Below are 20905 nucleotides of genomic sequence, written 5' to 3' on the forward strand. Positions count from 1 at the left end.
GGGAAAAAAATGGAGCATGTAAAATTAGAACAAAGTAGAAAGCAAGCTGCATGGCAGGAAAAAAGCATCCATATGGATCAATAATCAGAATAAATGTAAATTATTAAGGTCATCCGTTAAAAGAGATTGTAAGAATGTATTAAAACAAAAAATTCAGCTAAGTGGTTACAAAATTCTACCAGTGGTTATAAAAGACATGCCTAAAACATAAAGACACAGAAAGATTGAAAGCACAAAGGTAGAAAAAGTTATACGAGAAAAATATTTATCAAATGAAAAGGTAGTATCTCTATGTTAATATCGGACAGATAGATTTTAAGATAAAAGACAATACTATGTGTACAGTAAGATGCTACAAAATTAGAGAAGGTTTAATTCACCATGTATATATTCCATTCTAAAGGTGTATGCCCCAAGTATCATTTATATGTGAAGAAAAATATAGGGACAACTTGTGTCATTCTGATCATGTGAAATTTCAACAGAAATCCGTTCATTAGTTTAATTAAAACTTAAAATGTTAGTTAATATTGATATATAGACAGTTTTAGGAAAATAATAATATACTGGATTTATGGGACAAATATAGAGCCTGGCACAGGTAAATAGAGATCCTTCTCAAGCTCACATTGAATATTTACAAAATTTAACCATACTAAGCCATAAAACACATATCAACATATTTGGGGGGAAAATCAATAGCACATTCTCTGATCATTATGCAATTTGAATTAGAGGTCAATAACAAACAGACACATTTAAATATCTGTATTTCATAGATTTCAAAACTGTACATCTCAATTATCTGGGAGTTAAAGAAGAAATCATAATGGAAAATTGAGAAATACTTAGGACTTAGCTACAATGAAAAATTTACTCATCAATATTTATGGGATAGAGCTAAGGCAAAGACTACAGGGAAATTTACAGATTAAGTATGTGTGTGTATATATATATATATATATATACTTATATGTAAGTATACATATATATATTAGAAAGGAGGAAGGGCTGAAAAACAAATGAACTGACATCCAAATAAGAGGTTAAAAAAAAAAGAGCAAAAAGAAAACAGATGAGAAAACAATAGGAAAAACTGTGGAAAAGGAAAATAAAGATAGAATATGACTGGCAAAGGCAGAAGTCAGTCCGTGAGAGGACAATTAATAGAAAAAAATTTGGCAAGGTTGGCTAACACGAAGAAAATGGACAGAAATAAAGAACACTAGGAATAGTTTTTAAAAGATTTAAAAAGAGAATACTAAAAACCTTGATCACAATACATTTAAAAACTTGAATGAAATGGAAAATTCCTAGAAAACTTATAGTGTAAAATTTAAGAAATAGGAAGCTTGAATAGCCCAATAACAACTAAAGAAGTTGAACAAATATTTTTAAATCTACACACACACACACACACACACACACACACACACCATAAGACCAGGCTTGGATGGTTTACAGGCAAGTAAATCCACAGTTTCAAGGAATAGATTATTCTAATCTGAAACAGTTTTTTCCTAAGAGCAAAATAAGAGGGATTATGGCCCAACTCAGTCTGTGAGGTAAATACACCCATGATACCAAACCATATAAGGACAACAAGAGAAAGGAAAATTAGAAATTACATTACTCATTACTAAATTACAGATTGCTTATGAACACAGATGCCAAAATTCTAAATAAAATACGGGAAGTCAAATCTCTTGGCGTATAAAATAACAGTAACTTTTAACGAAATCTGTTAATCCTAGGAATATGAGGAGTTTAATAGTATAAAATTATCATTGTAACTCAGCAAATTAATAGGTTAGGGGTAAAACAAATGCAGAAAAGGCATTTGATGATATTCATTTCTATTTATGGTAAGAAAAAATTTCTTAGAAAACTTTTCTACAATCTTTAACCTGATATCTAACCTAGTAGGCATCAAAAGCCTATAACAAATATCATTTTAAAGGTGAAAAATTAGAAAACATTTTCTCTAAAATCAGGAACATGACAAGAATGTTCATCATAACTTCTACTCATCATTGCACTGGGTATCCCAACCAGAGAAGAAAAAGAAAGGAAGAGAGAGAGAGAGAGAGAAAGAGACAGAGAGAAGGAAGAGAGAATGAGGGAGGGAGAGGGGAGGGAAGGAGAGGGAGAGGGAAGAAGGAGGGAAGGAGAGGGAGAGGCAAGAAGGAGGAAGGAAGGAATTAGAAAAGAAGAAGTTTTCTTACCACATGTCAAGACGATTTTAAAGTTCTAGTAATTAAGACAGTATAGCATTGGTGCATGTAAAAAGGATGATGGTCTATATATAAAAGAGCTTAAATGCAAACCTATGCAAAATAGTAGTTACTTGAGATGTGATAATTTTACAAATGAAAGAAAAAAAAGAGGGTCTATTCAAAAAGCGGTTCTGGGAAAATTGTTTATCCATGTGGATAAAAACCATATGCCATTGAATAATACCGAAATTGGGTTCCCGACACGTACCACACATAAATATTAATACCTAATAAATTAAAGACTTAAATGTGCAGAGTAAAACTATACAAGTTTTAGAAGAAAACACAGGAGAATATTTTTATGGCCTCAGAATAAAGAAAGATCACAGGAGAATGAAAACATAAATGGTAGTATATTTATATAATGGAATATTACGCAGTAGTGAAATTTTACAAACTACAGCTACATATAGAAATATGGAAGGTCCTTTAAAATGTCATAGTGTAAGATAGCAAGTAACCAAAAACTAGTTAAGAGTAATACAATTTGTATAAAACTCAAAAACAAGCAAAATTAAGCAATATACTGTTTGGAGATGCATACTTTGGTAATAAAATTAATTTTAAAAAACAAAGGAATAATAAACACAAAATTCAGATTAAGGGTCACTTCTAGGCATAGGAACATGAGAGGGATAAAGGAGAGACAACTACATAGATGCAATGTCGGTGGCATCTACTTCTTCAGTCTACAACTGTTCTACTATCTTGCTTAATAATTTACATTTACCTTATATATGTCATCTGTCAATTGTGAAGAGGACATAGTTTTAAAATCAAAATCTCAGTTAAAAAATGTATAACTCATTTATGCTCAAATTTATGCTCGTTATATGAGGACTAATTTAGTTATAACTAGAGCTCTCCAACATCTCAGTGGGGATTTGTGGGGTAAGTGTATGGGTGAGAAGTTCGACTGGTAATGAGTTTTTTGGTCAGTGGAGTTATTCAAACAGAGGTAAGTCAACCCCTTTACATCAATGTGGATATTTTAAAGTAAACTTAAGCCTTAGTTAATTTATTGAATTAAGACCCTTCCACATCTGAGAGACTATGACTCCATGCATCAATTGGTGAATGAAATAATTTAACTGTTCATGTTAGCCAAAACTGCTGGCATATAGAGTCTATATAGATACTGCCTTGACCTTCCAGTTCTGGAGTTAGAATGAATCAGTTGCTCCCAGAAGAAGCCAGGGAACAACTTCACCCTAAAAGTCACTTGCTTCTGTTTTTCCCTTAATGATTATTTAATCCATTCATCGTATGTCTTTATTCCTTGATGAGCTAGTAGAGAGGAAGAAAGGAGTGGGATCAATATATACTGCTTAGCATTTTCACATAACTCAATTTTATGCAACTAATTACTTAAAGATAGTGTTGAAGCTAATTTTAGCAAGTAATAAGCTTCAGGCAGGATCTTAGAGAATATTCCGCCTTTTAAACTTCATAGGTTCTGGAGTTGAAAGTTGAAGCCCCTTTACTGACAGTGTGGCCAAACGTTCCTCAGATCCTCGCCATCTCCTTGATGGCGAGTGTCAACAAAAGCGCCACGATCGTCACCTACAGAGAACATGTAAAACTAAGTTAAAAGCATAGATTAAATACATTCATTTGTGCCAGCTTCCAAAAGGCAAAGGCAATCTTCAGAGCCTGGAAATGAGAGAAGCCAGAAAGGCTGTGCCATAGAGAGTGGACAGCTGGCATCTACTAAACCCCGCTGAAAACACAGCCCATTCCATAGGTCGCTCAGAGGAGTCAGTTATCTCTGTGGACTCCCCTCTCAGAAGTGCCTTCTACCTAACACGATCTGCCTGGGGCTCACTAACCCACTGCCTGTCTTCCGAGCAACACCATTTCTGGTTAGTAATTCCAGCAAGGAAGAGGATCAATAAGTACAACCCAGAAGTTCTGGTTTTATATCAAGTGGACTAGAGGAAGACGCTGAGGCCAAGACTGGAAACAGGTCCCTGCCCTTCACCCAGTGACACTCTTAGTGATGTTTCACATTCCAGACTGTGTCGTTTTTGGAGAAAGTCAAAGTCGGTGACCAGTCATGTCACTGGTTTGAGAAAAAAATAGTGACCAGGAAGGACATTTCTACAGTCAAATTAATATAAACTATTCCAGACATGCATCAAGGTTCTATTTGCTGTCTTCCTTGGGTCAGGGTGTAATAAACTCAATCAAGAAAGATAAGGGAGTAACTTATCTTGCTTCCCCTAAAATCAATGCTAGCACACAGACATTTTGCTATTTGTCTGGAAGTGACTGAAGGGGGGTGGGGGGAAGCATCCCTGGGTGGGTCACGTGACCCTACCAGCTCCCAAGGCAGATCTCTTCTCACAAGGGCTCGGTGGGGAGCCTCTGAAACCTGTGCCGGTTTTTCTCTGCAGACGCAGGAAGAAAGCAGGTGGATGCATAAATAAACATGGCCTTGCTCCTGGTGGCCTTGCTCACATTCCTGAGCTTGGGCGCAGGATGTCATCATCGGATCTGCCACTGCTCTAACAGGGTTCTCCTCTGCCAGGAGAGCAAGGTGACAGAGATTCCCTCCGACCTCCCCAGGAATGCGGTTGAACTGTGAGTATCAGAGACAGTGGGAACGACAGCGTGGCCGGTATTTGTGTGTTGCATGCTATTATTATTTTCACATTGGACTGATAACTGTTGGGCTAAAATACTTCGGCCCTGACCAAAGGCTTACATAAAACAAACTCCCCCGGCCCAACACTCCCGCCCCGCGGTTCTCTAAGGATCGTAGTGAGACTTTGTCTTAGAATTGTCGGGGAAGGGCAGCACGGAGACCCAAATCCAAATGCAAAGGGAAGAGTTTTTCGTTGTTTTCAACACTTCTGCTCTTGGGTGCCATAGACTCTTTGGTGAAACCAGAAAAATAAAACTAAGAAAAATCAGAAACCTAGAAGAGTTAGGGTTGGAGGGAGAAAGACGCCTTCGATTTAAGTGGAAAGCGCGGTGTGTTTCCTGAGGACACTGAATTCAAGAAGGCAAGAGTCACTACTGCTTTGGAGGCACCAGCAAGTAATCCCTGAACTGAGACTCTGCTTCCTGGGGAAAAAGGAATTGTAAGGGAGGGAAGGGGTGTGAAAAAAGGAAGAAAGAAAAGAGAAAAGGAGGCAGAGAGGGATGGAGAGAGACAGGATAATCTTTCATACCCTTGGGAAAATGTGATTCCCAACTTTAGATTTTTACTGAACTATTTTAATAGGAAGTAGATGGACTCTAAGAATTGGACAAGATCTTAGACATCATTTCACTCTATCTCTTTATTTTGCAATGGAGGAATCCGGGGTCTGGAGAGTAAAGAGCATTGCCCAAACTCTCACAATGAGTTGAGACAGAGCCTAAACTAGAAAGCAGGCCTTTTGCCTCACAGTCAACTATTCTTCCCTTAAAGTCCCATGTCCGCTGCATTAGAGCAAGAGGAAAGCGGAACTGTTTAACTGTCCAATTACTATTGATATTTCCCCCGAGAACTGGCAAGTGGTGGCTGAGAGATTGTAGATCTGCTCAGTGGTTTTATCCCAGGGATTTGAAACAGAAGCTGCTATTCTGGAAGCCTGTTTTAATCTTGGTTCCCCAAAGCTATGCATGACTCTTATGTTACTGCAGAAGGTGGTCACCTTTTTGTTTACCAATTACCTTACCTACACTCAAACACGATGGTGCTGCACTTCAGATTTTCATTCAGGGACAAACGGCCGCAAGACTGACTTGGTTCTGCTTGTTCCTTTTTCCCTTGACATCACAAGCCCTCCATTCCTACCCAAAGGCAGCTGCAGCGGCAGGGAAAATAAGTGACCAACTGCGTGTTCTGGCTGAACCGCCTCAGGTGGACAGCTACTCCCGATCATAAGGAAGAACGCACCTATGCACAGTCTGCTTTGTTACTTGATCATAAACACAGGAGGAAGCCGGTGTACCTGAGCTCCTGTAAGAAGTCACCCATTCCTAAGCGACTTTGAACAATTACTTAACCTCTTTTGAGCCTCAGCTTCCTAACTTCTAGAGGGTTTAATACGACCTGCTTAGTCGGATGGTGGTGAACGCTAAGTGATACGGCCCCCCAACACACACACACAATTTCTACCTCTCCTGGCCCTTCTCTTTTTTCAATGTTTCCCCATGGGCCAAGCAGTACCAACCAGTCGCTAAAGCAGACAGCCTCTAACGAGACTTAATTTTACGGTGATACTCCTCTCTCCAAAACTCCCTTCTGTGCTAGGCTGTCTGCTTTCTGGTATCTCTTTACTAGAAGAGAGAATTTTTTTCATTCTGCATAGAACAACAGGGAGTAGCCAGATGTGAGCCGCAGTCTGTGGAATGCCCACTTCTGATTTAGACTATAGCTGAGAGTGGCTAAATATTTCTGGCTTCAGTAGGGTTTAGGCAGCCTGAGACAACATAGCACCGTGAATAAAGTACTCAACTAGGTGAGCAGGGTCAGGAATGGAGGGAATTCTCAGGTTATAGTCACAGGTGGGCCTTTGATTATGACAAGTCAGAGATGGAAGAGTGTGGACTCCAGATCGCAAGAGACCTGGGTTCTAACCCAGACTATGACACTGCTTTTTGTTCTATCACGTGGGCTCTTGGCTGTATCATGGAAATTACAATGTGTACCTTTTTCAGAGTTGCTGTGAGGATTAAATGGAGGATTAAAACATCCAGCACAATGCCTTGCAAGTGGCAGGGGAGGGGGGGATTGCTGTTGCTTTCGTCATCTGTAAAATACTAGAGAAAAAAACACCACAGAGGGCATTCAGGATGATCAAATGAATCAATAGGAATGAGAATGCTTTGAAAAATGGATGTAAAGCTCTTCATAACTTTGAGATAGTTTACAGCAACCCACTGATTTAAGAATAATCTCTTCCTCCTCCCAGTGGCCAGAGCTCTCCCTCTTCGTGCCCTTACTTTCTGAGTAAGAAAATGTGTTCCTTTAGGCTTTCAATATTTTCCAAGAACTCAAGGAGCAGGTTTCATCCTGACCATGGGCAAAGGGTTTTTGATTTCAGACTTAACTTAGAAACTCAGCTTTACCTGGGGGCAGTCAATGAATCTAGAAAGGCCCCTTTGATCTCGCTTAATTCTTCCTGGAGTTAGAATTTCTAAGAAGAATGTGAGCACCCATTCAAAACTTGAAATTTTAAGTCTAAGTGACTGTGTGGATACAGATATCTTTTTCTCCAGCGGGGTCAGATGGCCACAATACTAGAAGAAAAGACTCCACTGATGGCCATTCTTGGCGTAGGGAGATCTGTACTGAGATTATATTATAGGCTGCCTGTGTTGACCCCTCTCCTCACAGCAAGTTCCTGTATCTCATTGCCATCTCAACTGACCAGCCCTTACTTCTAATTATCTAATTATATTTTTCCCTTTTATTTTCTTCCTTTGCTATATATTCCTTGTTTTGCTGTTTTGGTTTAGATCACTAGCCATATCCCATAACCATAGACTATTGTTTAGCTAGGAACTAGTTTAGTCTTTCCTTAGTAGGTCCTTCGTTCGGAGGGATGTTATCAGTATTACGCCAAAAGGAAAGCCTTTCGCTATGCCAATAAGGTTCTGTGATCTCCAAGAGGAAAATAGATTTTTTGATGCTTGCAAACAATTTCAATTGTGGAATTTTTTCTTTAAGAGCGTCTTCCAGGATTAATATTCTGAGAACAGTTTGAGAAAGGCTGGTTCGAAGTTGGTCTATCCAACCCCAGCCACCAGTACAGATCCCCTGTAAAGTCTGCACTGCAGCCCAGATCCCCTGACTCCCAGTTCAGTGCTCAATAACAGCTAAAGGTGGACCTCTGGCTGATTTTCATTGCTTTACGCCTGACAAGCAACTATTTAAGACCACCATGTGTCCTCATGAAGGAGATGGTTCTGAACTATAGACTAAAGCCACAACAGAACTAGGTGTTACTCTTTCAGAGGTGTAGAAAGGGATGGATTATAAAACTACTAAAGCCACTGTTGACTTCTTCATTTGTTGAATATTGATAATTCAATTCACCTCATCATGTAGGTTTCATGTTTCCAATTGCCCACATCTAATGTTTTACAAACTCCCTTCATACTGCTACAAGAAGTAATTCTTTTTTTTCTTTGCCATCTTCTTTGTTTGGGATCTGAACATCTAAAGCCTGGATTAAATAATTATGTGCTAATCTACCTCCTTGCTACCAATCTCTCTCTTCTCCAAACCAGCCTGAACATCGTCATTCTAGGCTTCTCCATTAAACACCACTGCCACCATGTTATGATTCCCCAGTTCAAAATCATTCCGTGGCTCATCTTTCTGACTTTACCTCTCACCTTTCACCAACAGGAACCATCTACTCCGCCAGGCTGATAAAGACTTGCTCTCAAGCTCAGTTTGTGTCCCGAGGTGTTTATGTCATACATATGTCATACATATTACATGCTTATGTAATCTTCAATTACTTCTTTGTCTCTTGAAATCCAACCTACTTATCATAAGCTTACTCAAAGGTTGCTTCCCTGACCATTACATTTTCATTTAATCTGAATCCCGGTGCCGTTCATTTCATAATCTTGCTTTGCCCTTAGTTTTTCGTATGTATCTTATTTCCGCAACTGAAGTGAAAATTTCCTTTGTACTCCTTATTGTGCCTGGCTCAATGCAATGTAGTTTCTGGGGCCTCGATTACATGTAGAACAAATGGTACAATAAATAAGGGGGAATTGCATCTATTTATTTGCTCCGCTCCTCAGTATCGAAGAAAAGATTCTTATAAAAGATGATTATTGCTCTCCCTGTGGTGAACTACTATAGGATTTGATAGTTTCCTTGTTTTCTTCGCTTTTTTATGTGTTTATTTTTTTAAAAATGCCTGTATATCATTCTGGAATCCATTAGTTTATTCAGAAAGAGAGATACATAGACTAGAAACAAAGTCTATTAAGTTAAAAGCTGAATATTCTATATTTTAGGCACGCCACTCAGTTCTCTTGACTTAATAATACCTGTCTCTCTATTTCTAAAAAGCATACTGAAAGGATGAGTGAAATTACCTAAACAAAATCACTTTAAACCAGATAAAAATGTTCAAAGAAATATAATTTTTGCCAATTAAGGTCAAATTCCAAAGCCTGAATGTTAGGTTTCTTGTGTTTCCCAGATGTGCTTTGATTATTGTAGTCTGCTTGGATATTAAAACCAAACACCCCACTGTGCAGACTGCTCTGGGTGCCCATATCTGGAGACTCTTACTGTCTTGTTTAGATATTTCTTTGAAAGATACAAACAGCACAGTTTTCATGCTAATGCATACATAAGCTTTCCTCTCAAAACAAAACCCTGCACCTGCTTTAGTGAGAAATGATATGTCTATGTCCAACATTTGGAATTTAATTGGACTGGGGTAAGGAAGGTTTATATTTCCTGCAGAGGAATCAGAAAAAGGAACAGCTATAGAATGCAGTAACTTGAAAGGGGAAAAGTAAAAATTATATTGCAGCGGAAATAAATTCTTTAAAGTAGAAGATGAAATCTACTCTGAGAATTGGCTAACAGCTATAATTTACAGAGTCATTTCAGCTATTGAAAAGTAAGGGTTTGATAGTGTAGACCTGCACTACTTGGTGATGATAAAATCCCCTTGCTTACCTAAAGGTCAGTGCTGTCCTTCCTCCCCCAAGTCTTCTGCCAAAGAAGCCTAAGCTTCAGAAGCAGGAAATATTGGCAGCAAATGGAAAATTCATTTAACGTTTGATTTTCCTTCTCCAAAACCACTAATTGGGTTATCCAGTCACTGTGGTTGATTGGACTATTTATTTTTAAGCTGTTAGATTTAAACTCTCCAATTTAGCTTTATTTAGACTAGATTCTAGCTTATATATCCCATAAGGTCACCTAGGAAAAAGAGTAATTATTTTTAATTGCTTAGGATCTGATGATCATAATGAGAATTGGATGTTTCTTCTTAATCTGACCTCTCCCTGAAGTATCTCTGGGCATGTTTTGGGTCTCTGACCTGAACATGTCATTACCTTGTTCTTTTATATGGAATATGGCAACTGATCTGAAAGTCTTCAAGGGATGTTCAAAAACTCTTTTTGAGTAAAGCAACCAAACCCTTGCCATAGACCTGAAGTCAATTATAGTTTTAGTCTCAGGAGTGGCTAACGTCTACTCTCTCTCATACCCTCTCCCAGAGTTGGCTCTCTTTTCAGCTAGAGCCAACACACAGCCATCACAGAATCCTGTTATCACAAATCTGGAATACATACAGCATGAGCCAACTTTTGTATCTCCTTGATGCTAAGACTGATGAAAACTTCTAAGAAATAGGAACCCTAAGAGTTCAGCTGTTTCAATGAATCAGAGAGATCAACTGAGGATATGGGAGAGAAAATTCATCAGTAGATTGGTGAAAGGTGGAAGTGCTGAGGTTTCTTTCAATTTTAAAATGCTTTGATTTTACAAACACCTTCAGGCATCAAACTTCCCAAAACCAACAGGCTTTTGCTAGGCCTCCAGAGTCCAACACGTATGTAATTCCTAAATTTCTGTATTTCCGTTGTGGGATTTTGAAGGGGGATGTGGTTCTTAGGCTTAATAGACAGTTCTGTTAAGTTCTGTTATTTATAAATGCAACATGGAAAACCTCCCCACAGACACCTCTCTATGGTTACTTTCAGTTTGGGGTTTTAAACAAAGACTTTGTGAGGGATCCCAGCTCCAAAAATAACTTTGTAACTAGATAAACAGAGGCTGATTGGAGGTCATGGAACATTTCATACAGAACCTCCTGGAATAGAAGGGCATTGAAAAAATAAAAGAAGAGCCAGAGCCTTGAGCACTAGATTTCAGGAGTGGCCCCAGGATAAAATATCCTGTCCCTTCTAAGAAAGTCTACTAAGTTTTGGTTCAGAAGATAGGATCACATCCCTAGAAGACAGGGTGCCTGTACTTGTGCTTCACTCATCAGCTCAGGGTAACAGCTTCTGAATCAGCCTCTATGCGTTCAGCCTTCTCCCCTTCCAACCCTCTGCTTTGAGTCCTGGCTCTGGTTTAATTCCTCTGTGGGCTCCAATGCCCAGATTCAGGACAAAAGTCCAAAGTCATAAGTTTGACATTAAGTTCCTCCATATTTTGTCCTCAAATTTAAGTCTCCTGTCATCTCTCTCAGCTTCTAGCCTTTCTGCCCTTTGCTCTATGGACTATTTCCTAATCCCCAGCTCCCAAACATACCTTATATTCCCCTACCTAAATACTATTATTTTCTCCAACCTGAAATGAATCCTACTCTAATAGAGTCAGCTTTTGAGACCAGGTAAGACGCTCATTTTTCATGAAGTTTTCTTTCAACATCAAATATTTATTGATTATATTTGTGCAAGGCACTATACTGGACACTTGGGAGAAAAGACTCAATAGGGGAGGCACGGGGCCTGTTCTCATGGAGCTGCTAAAAGAGAAGAGTATCAAACAAGAAACGACAATAATGCTTTTCCTCACTTTTACCCACAACAATAAAAATCCCCCTCAGAACCCGGAACGGTCACTGTCAAAACCACTCATTTGACAATTAACTGCAAGTTGCCTTGTACAATCTGAAATCATAGATTGTGAGAGTTGGAAGAAACAGATGCCTAATGAAGGCCAATGAGGAGACGTCTGCCTGCCTGATGCCGGAGAAAAAATGGATGCGAAGATGGGTGTCTGCCTGTCCCATCTACAATAGATTTGCTCTTTTGACCACCTAGGGTTGATTTCAGGAGCTGTGCAGGGCCACTTCCAGACACTTTATTTTTTTAAAAGGTCAGAAACTCCTATCTTTATTTTACAAGGAAAACACAGCCCTCAAATAAAACAGAACGACAAATGAACACCAGCAAATTTATGGTAAGGCTTAACTGGCAGACGTCCAAATATTTAAGTTTGACTAGAAATTTTCAAATTGGGCAAATACAAGGGTCTGGGTCCTTTGAGTTGGGATAGAGGAGAAGGGTACAGAAGGTGGAAAACAGCACCAAAAGTGGAATCTTAGGCTACACTGTTTTCTTTGCTACCCTCATAATTTCCCAAAGCTGCTTATGCCCGTGAATACTATTAAGTGATATTGGGGAGACAGTGGGTAAAAGGAGTTTACGTGTCAATGCACAGTGTATGACAGCTTCCCTTCAGAGCAGCTGAACGTCATCTAATCTGGTAATCACACAGAGTTAGTCTTAACAAAGCCCAGATGTCTCTTCTGAAAATGATATACCTTAAAAACGTCTACCTTGGCATAAGCAGGCCACTAATAAATTCTTGAATGCTCTAGAATTTATAAGCAATTTCTCTTCCTTCTAAATTTCAAACTGTTTTTGCATGGCTATGTTTAGAATAGAAAAACAAATTGAATGCAAAAAAAATAAATGGTCACTCTCCATCATCAGATCACAGCCTGAGCAAGTATCAACAGTCAGCCCCAAACCCTTCCACTGCCATATGCCCACCAAGGCTAATTTCCGCTCAGGGCAGGAACGAATTTAATTGGTGTTTCTTTATGGTGTTTCTTTCTTCACTTAATTGGTGTTTCTTTTATGGGCAAGCAGTGTAGACTTTCCATAAGTAAATATATTGGGGGTGGGGTGCAGCAGAAAATACAAGAAACACTCTTTTAATTTAGAAAACAAACTGGAAAGGCAATGAAAGCAAATATGAGATTTATGGTGAACAGCAAAGCGGTCATCTGGAATCCTGCACACAGTAGCAACATTGTTTATCAGGCCCCTGATTGTGAAAATCGGCTAAGCTCCTTCAATAAGAACATACCGTCTTAGAATGGCATCTGATTCCCCCAAACAAATATTAGGCCCAAGAGGAAAGAGAACAAGCAGTTGTGATAACCAGATAGGAAAATTACAAAGTAGCTCTGGAAGCAGAGCTATAGGGTAAGAAGAAACAAAACAAGAGCCACAGAAGTATAAATAAAAGGAGGGGCTGGGCCACTGAGTCGGGGAATCACTGTGTCAATATCTAGGTCTTGCCTCTTGGGCTGGGCAAAGTCCCTGGAGAAGATTCTTCCAAGCTCCTACCTGGAGAGTGAAGCCCTACTGCCAGCATTCTGATGGCTGGGGAGAAGGGCTGGGGGTCTCAGCATCCGGCAGCCATAAGTGGTCTCTGTGATCTCCAGTTCAGAAACTCTCTATTCTACTCTCTTTAAAGAATAAACCTATCTGCCTATGTTTTCCTCTCGGAGTCTTATGGTTTCTGCTCCTATATTTAGGTCTTTAATCCGTTTTGAGTTTATTTTTGTATATGGTGTTAGAGAATGTTCTAATTCTTTGTTTTACATGTAGCTGTCCAGTTTTCCCAGCACCACTTACTGAAGAGATTGTCTTTTCTCCATTGTATATTCTTGACTCCTTTGTTGAAGAGTAATTGGCCACAAATTTGTTGGTTTAGTTCTGGACTCTATTCTGTTCCATTGATCTATGTGTCTGTTTTTGTGCCAGTATCATATTGTTTTGATTACTGTAGCTTTGTAGTATAGTCTGAAGTCAGGGCACATGATTCCTTCAGCTCTGTTCTTCTTTCTCAAGATTGTTTTAGCTATTTGGAGTCTTTTGTGTTTCCATACAAATTTTTAACTTATTTGTTCTACTTCTGTAAAAAACGACATTGGTATTTTGATAGGGATTACATTAAATCTGTAGATTGCCTTGGGTAGTATGGTCATTTTAACAATATCTTTTTATTACTGACTTGTGAGAATTTGTGGTACATTCTAGATACAAGTCCCTTATCAGATGTATGATCTGCAAGTATTTTGTCCCATTCTGTGGGTTGTCTTTTCACCTTCTTGGTGGTGTCCTTTGAAGCACAAAGTTTTTAATATTGATAAAATCCAGTGTATTTTTTGTTGTTGTGATAGTTGGTTTTGGTTTCATATCCAAGAATTCCTTGCCAAATCCAAGGTCACGAAAATTTATTTCTATGTTTTCTTCTGAGACTTAAAGTTTTAGATCTTACATGTTGGTCTTTGATCCATTTTGATTTAATTTTTGTATATGATGTCAAGTAATTGTCCAACATCATTTTTTGCATGTGGCTATCCAGTTGTCCCAACACCATTTGTTGAAAAGACTATTTTTCCCCTACTGAATAGTCTTGGCATCTTTGTTGAAAATTATTTGTCCATAGAGATGTGAATTTATTTCTGGACTCTAAATTCTGTTCCATTGATCTATATATCTATCCTTGTATCAGTACCAAACTGTCTTGGTTGTATGGAGAATGTTCCATGTGCACTTGAGAAGACTGTATAATCTCTTGTTGTTGGGTTGAGGGTTCTATACATGTCTGTTAGATCTAGTTGGTTTATAGCATTGTTCAAGTCTCCTATATATTTGTTGATCTTCTGTCTAGTTGTTCTATTATTGAAAGCAGGGTAGTGAAGTCTTCCACTTTTATTTTCAAATAACCTATTTCTTAATATCTGTCAGTTTTTGCTTCACATATATTGGTGCTCTGTTATTAGGTATATATATGTTTTTAACTGTTACATCTTCCTGATGGATAGAAACTTATCCTCATAAAATATTCCTCTTTATATCTAGCAACACTGTTTTGTTTTAAAGTCTCTTTTTTCTTATATTAGTATAGCTACTCCAGATTTCCTGTGACTGGTATTAGTATAGCTGGTATTTGTATAGCTACTCCAGATTTCCTATGGCTGCTATTTGCATGATGTATATACTATTTCAATCCTTTTACTTTGAGTCTATTTGTGCCTTTGAGTTTAATATGTGTCCTTTAGAAAATATATGGCTAGACCATATTTTTAGTCTAGTTTGTTAATCTCTGTCTTACGACTGGATTGTTTGATCCATTCACATTTAATGTTATTACTGATATAGGTGGATTTACATTCGCCATTTTTGTTTTCATCTGACTTTGGTTTTACTTACATCTGACTTTTTGTTTTCTATATGTCTCATGTCTTTTTTCTTCCTCTATTCCTCATTTACTACTTTCTTTCACATCAAGTGAATCTTTTCTAATGTAGCTTTTAAATTTTTTAATGACTTTTTATTATATTTTTGAGATTTTGTTTTTCTAGTGGTTGCTCTAAGGTTTATCATATGCATCTTATCAGAATCAGCTAGGTTAATGAGAAAGAGGGAGAGAGAGAGAGAGAGCGCGCAAGCTGTATGGTGTGGAATATGTTACCCCTATATAGCTCTACTCCCTAACAATTAAGAGAAGAAAAGAAAAAAATTTGCAGTTATAGAGTCTTTTATAATTACATAATTACCTTTACCAACGCTTTTTGCTTGCGTGGATTTGAATTACTATCAGGGGTCACTTGTTTCAGCCTGAAAAACTTCCTTTAACATTTCTTATAAGGCAGGTCTAATAGCAACAAATTCTCTAAGCTTTTGTTTACCTTAGAAAACCTTTATTTTGCCTTCATTTTTGAAACATGGGGTTTCTGGTTATAGTGTTCTTGGTTAACAGGGGTTTTTTTTCTTTGAACACTATAAATATGTTATCCCAGCTCCACCTCTGGTCTCCATTGTTTCTGATGAGAAGTGAGCTGTTAACCTTGTTGATGGTCCCTTGTAAGTAATGAGTCATTCTTCTCTTGCTGCTTTCAAGATTTTCTCCTTGTCTTTGATTTTCAGCATTTTTACTGTACTGTGTTTATTTATGGGTCTCTTTGTGTATATTCTACTGGAATAATATTGAGCTTACTAGATGTTTTCAATAAATCTAGGAGGTTTTCAGCTATTATTTTTCCAAATATTTTTTTCCTCCTTTTTCTTTCTCCTCTCCCCGATACTTCCATTATGCACATATTGGTGTGCTCAATTTTGTCCCATATTTCTCTGAGGTTCTCTTCATTTTTCTTCATTCTTTTTTTCTGTTTTTGGCTTGCATAATCACTATTGGTTTATTTTCAATTTTTCTATTTCTTTCTTCTGCAAGTTCAAATCTACTGTGATTTGAGACACTCGTGATTTTTTTAAATTTCATTTTATTTTTTAAAATAATTGCTATCTCTTTATTTATATTCTCTATTCAATGCAATATTGTCAGCATATTTTCCTCTATTTCTTCAATCATGCTTTTCTTTACCTCTGTGAACATATTCATAATGACTATGTTCAAATATATTTCTGTTAAATCTGACATCTGGTTATTCTCACAGGCAGTTTCTGTTGCCTGTTTTATTTTCCTGTTTCTTTGTATCCCTTTGATTTTTGGGTTTTTTTTTTTCTTTCTTTTTCTTCTTTTTATTTTTTTGCTGGAAACAACATTTCAGATAATCTATTGTAGCATTCTGGGTACTGGTTCCACCTCCATGACTTATTAGTGCTGTTTGTTTGTTTGTTGTTTGGTGACTACTAGCTAGATTATTTTAGTGAAAGCCTTTGATGTTGATTATCAAGAAGGCACAGCTTTGAATATGCCCGCAGTCACCCTGGGAAGACAAGGTATTGGCAGGGCTCCCTTCCATTCTTTCCCTGACCACACCCAGATGTTAAACTTTACTACTTGCAGGCAGATTATGCTACTACTTTCAACAATTCCCAGGGCACAAATTCCTCTATAAACTAATCCAGTCAAATTGTGGCTCCTTCAAATAATCATTTACGGGGTCAATGTTTGATATCCATTCTGACCCCAGGGGGACTCCTTCCAGCTGTCTTATTCCCCCGGTTCTCTCCTGCAAACTAATTGTCCTACGTTATATATCTATTAGATCCATGAATATCCCAATTGCCTTTACCATACCTTTGCTGTTCTTGAGAGTGCTCTCAGGCTTAAACTTCTCCATCCTCTGCTGCAAATGAAATCAGTTCCCTTGGGAAGAGAATACCAGATACGCACTTCACAGTCTGCTTCTCACTTCGGGCAAAATCTCAGCCAGGGCTCTGGAGCCAGGAGTGGATTCAAAGGCAAACTTCTCTCTGAGACCCTCATTCCAGGAGTTAAACACTTGAAGGAAGGTAGAGTAACAACCTGAGATGTTCTTGGCTTGATTCTTTTGGCTTGGAACCACCACCTCATGAGCCCTGGGAAGAGTTTTGGATCTCCAATATTCTCAGCAGGCCATACCCAAGATAGAGCCTCCAGTGCACAAGTGTGCCTTGGTAAAAAGAAAGGAGCCCCACTTCCCAACCACACTTGCCCAGAATGCAGCCTCAGCAACACGCAGCTGGAGGCAGAATGAGAAATGCTGAAGTCCTGCTTCTCCCGGAAGAAAGCCCTCCACCCGGAAGCTGGGAAGAGACGAAACCCTGTGTTCTTGACTTCTTGCCTTCTGGAGTAGAGTCTCTACTTCTCTGAGGTGGGAGGGGAGAGGGAGGCCGTAGTTTTGATTTAAGTAACACACTCTTGCCTTTTTTTAACTAGATTTTCATAGATTTTCTTGAATAGATGTTTCCTCCTTTGCTCTTTGCCCTTAGGACCATTTCCGGAGGCTTTGAATAGTTTTCTTTCTTCTTTGGTTGGTGTGCTTTGTTTTTATAATTTTTACCAGGTTCACTACAGAGCTGGTCAGCTGAGCTCCTCACACAGTCGTGCTGAAAATCAATCACACCACTATGTTCTCGATCAAGCAAAGCAAAGGGGGGAGCTGGTTGGGACTGAAAGCAGAAAAGCAGTCAGGTACCCAGGATTATCCTCTCTGAAGTTCTCGGTGTGCCCTTGAACAAAGGAGGACAGTTGGGCAAGCCAGGAATAGATTTTTCACCCCATTTTTACTTTAATGTTTTTCATATACATTATTAGTTTTAAATAATTCAGTACACATGTCCTAAATGTTGGTCTGGTGAATAGTAATGGCTCTATCACCTACCAAATAAGGCCACTAACTGCTTTCTTGGCAGGCATACCAGTTTCTTAAACATTGTGATATGGCGAGCAAAACAAGTGGAAATGGAATTATATCTGAAAGGATGGTTTCCAGGGTTGTTCTAGTTTATTAGATCAAAAGAGAAAAACAGATTTCTTTCCTCCTGAGCAGGCTAGAGACAAAATGACCTTCTCCCTGCGTGTTGACAGTCCTGACCATTTGACTGAAGTAATTTCAGCAACAGGGAGCATGCAGTTGTACCAAATGGAAAACAAGCCAAAAGCAGTATCAAAATCTTGAGTTCAGCATCTTCCCCGAAAAATCACTGAGACCCTAAACAAAGTGGTACATCATACACGACCTGCTACTACACGCATCACACCTTTATTGAATACTTACTGTGTGTACAGCCATTTGCTGGGATATAAGAGCCCATTTTGCAGCCCTGACATATGACCCTTTTAATGTAGCTGAAGAGAGTAGACACACACAGAGACATAGAAAAAGAGAACAAGGCTTTCCAAGTGATCATGTGATAACATAATAAGGACAGGGAATTCAGGACAAAATCTGACTACTGTGGAAGTTCCTTGAAGGGAGAGGTACCCACGCTCGCAATAAACAAACAAGGGTACTTCCTTGAATAGGTGAGACATGTGGTGGATATAAAGAAAAAAAGATTTAAATATGTAACAGTGAGGGAAGATGCTTAGTAGATAGAAAGAACACCTGGAGAGCTGGTCCAACAGCAGCAAATCAAAGAAATAGCTTTTTCTCCAGAAGGAAATAGTATTGTTTCTGAATTATCAATTTCATTTCTCAAAATGTGCCAAGTACAGCACTTGGGTGAGAGTGGGGGAAATTGGAGCATTTCCATTCCAGATCTCCAAATTCAAGAAAGATTATCTATCAGGGAAAAAAAAATGTTCTGTTTTAATAATTAGTGGAGGTTTGGGTAGAAAGAACCAAGGCATGATTCAGAGAAATTTAGTGGAGTGTGTTAAATGGCTTTACAAATCTCTTTGACTGACCCAGCCTGATTTTGCAGTTAAGGAATACAAATTACTTAAGTCACTAGAAGTATTTTCAAATAGAATCAGTTTTTTACTCAATTATTTATTTCAATTGTCTGGAGTAGGGACTAGCTGAGGTCATATTACGCCTAGGAGATCTTTGGATCTAAAACCATATGTTTCTGAAATAAATAATTCTTTCAGAGAAACTTACTTAAACATTGGGCTAATTTACTCTTTCACACACTAAGCAAACAGACACCAATTAGATCTAGATAACTTTTCCTAGAATTAACCTGAAATTAGCCATTTTGTTTGTTGATCCCCAACCCAATTGTTTTTCAAAAGAAAGGAAAAAAGTGAATGCATAATTGAGCATACAACAATAAATATCAAGAAAATGCTCCAAATATTCTGCCGCTCCATCTATTGTCTTCTTCTAACTGCTTTCAAGGTGAGCAGTCAAGATCAGCTACTGATGGCAGCCCATCTACTTTTTTTTTTTTTTTCTTCACATCTTCATTGGAGTATAATTGCTTTGGAATGGTGTGTTAGCTTCTGCTGTATAACAAAATGAATCCCCTATACGTATACATATATCCCCGTATCTCCTCCCTCTTGTGTCTCCCTCCCACCCTTCCTATCCCACCCCTCTAGGTGGTCACAAAGCACCAAGCTGATCTCCCTGTGCTATGCGGCTGCTTCCCACTAGCTATCTATTTTACATTTGAGCCTAGGGGCAGGACAGGAATAAAAACGCAGACGTAGATAATGGACTTGAGGACACGGGGAGGGGGAAAGGTAAACTGGGACAAAGTGAGAGAGTAGCATTGACATATATATACTACCATCTACTTTTGTTTTTGCATCACTCTTAAGTTGTCTCCCTTCCAATAATCACGATGGTGTAAGTGACACTCCGGGGGAAATCAATTCCTTTTAACTAAATACAAAATCCTCCCTCGAATCATAATTGGGACTTTGTTGATTCTGCTGTTGTCTGAACACTCTGACAGACAGCCGACAGCCACCATCTTGTTTTCACCGAAGTTGAATAGCTTGTCTCCTGCAGCCTTTGGGGAAGATTTGCCAGCCTTTAGGAACAGCCCCCCTTGAGTAGGGAATAATTACAACTACTTAGATATCAGAACTGCATTTCCTAGAGACTGGCTCCATGTTGTTTTTCTCAAGATTGTTTAAAGGAAAACTCCTTTAAACCCCTAAAGGGATAGAGTCTTTTTCATTTTCTTTCTACTTAGAAAGATGTGACATCTACAGAAAGCATTTAGATTTGTAAGACCCTCAAAAACAAGGATGCCCATGCCCCTGTCTTAGGTCTGGCAAGTATCATGCATGTCTTAGACCTACTGCAAGCGATATTTCTGAATAAATGAAATGAATGGCTTGCACTGAGTTGAACTGATGAGTTAAATTGAATTGGATTGGATTGAAATGAATTGAATTGGACTTCTCTGCACTGGCAGAGTAGCTATCATGAAAGCATAAGGAAGGTAAGGGTGTGCCATTCACTAGCTGATCAGGGCCAGAACTCAGCATGATCAGGGAGTCCAGGCCCTCTTGGCTGCTGAGGACCAGAGGTTAAGTGATTTCCCAAGGACAGATAGCAAAGTGGGAGCAGAGCAGAGCCTCCAGACATAATAACAGTAAAGACAAATAATTGGGCTTATGTGTACTGTGTAAGTAGAATGACAGGCACAGCTCTAAGTGTCTCACTGTAGCATCTTTTTTACTCCTCATAGCAACCCCTTGGGGCAAG

The 20905-nt window shown here is 38.6% G+C and overlaps 1 protein-coding gene across 2 annotated transcripts in view; it reads left to right on the forward strand.

Annotated features, from left to right (window-relative positions):
* The first annotated feature begins 4586 nt into the window (after positions 1 to 4586).
* FSHR (follicle stimulating hormone receptor) overlaps positions 4587 to 20905 on the forward strand; it is a 166767-nt gene continuing 150448 nt past the window's right edge. The window contains exon 1 of one of the 2 annotated variants that reach the window (XM_004264960.1): positions 4587 to 4859. In XM_004264960.1, coding sequence (XP_004265008.1) covers positions 4708 to 4859 — 152 coding nt within the window. In that variant the 5' untranslated portion in view covers positions 4587 to 4707. The remainder of the gene's footprint in view (positions 4860 to 20905) is intronic. The other variant, XM_004264961.2, reaches the window with a different exon arrangement.

This window comes from Orcinus orca, chromosome 13 (genome assembly GCF_937001465.1).
Source record: "Orcinus orca chromosome 13, mOrcOrc1.1, whole genome shotgun sequence".
Lineage (NCBI taxonomy): Eukaryota > Metazoa > Chordata > Mammalia > Artiodactyla > Delphinidae > Orcinus > Orcinus orca.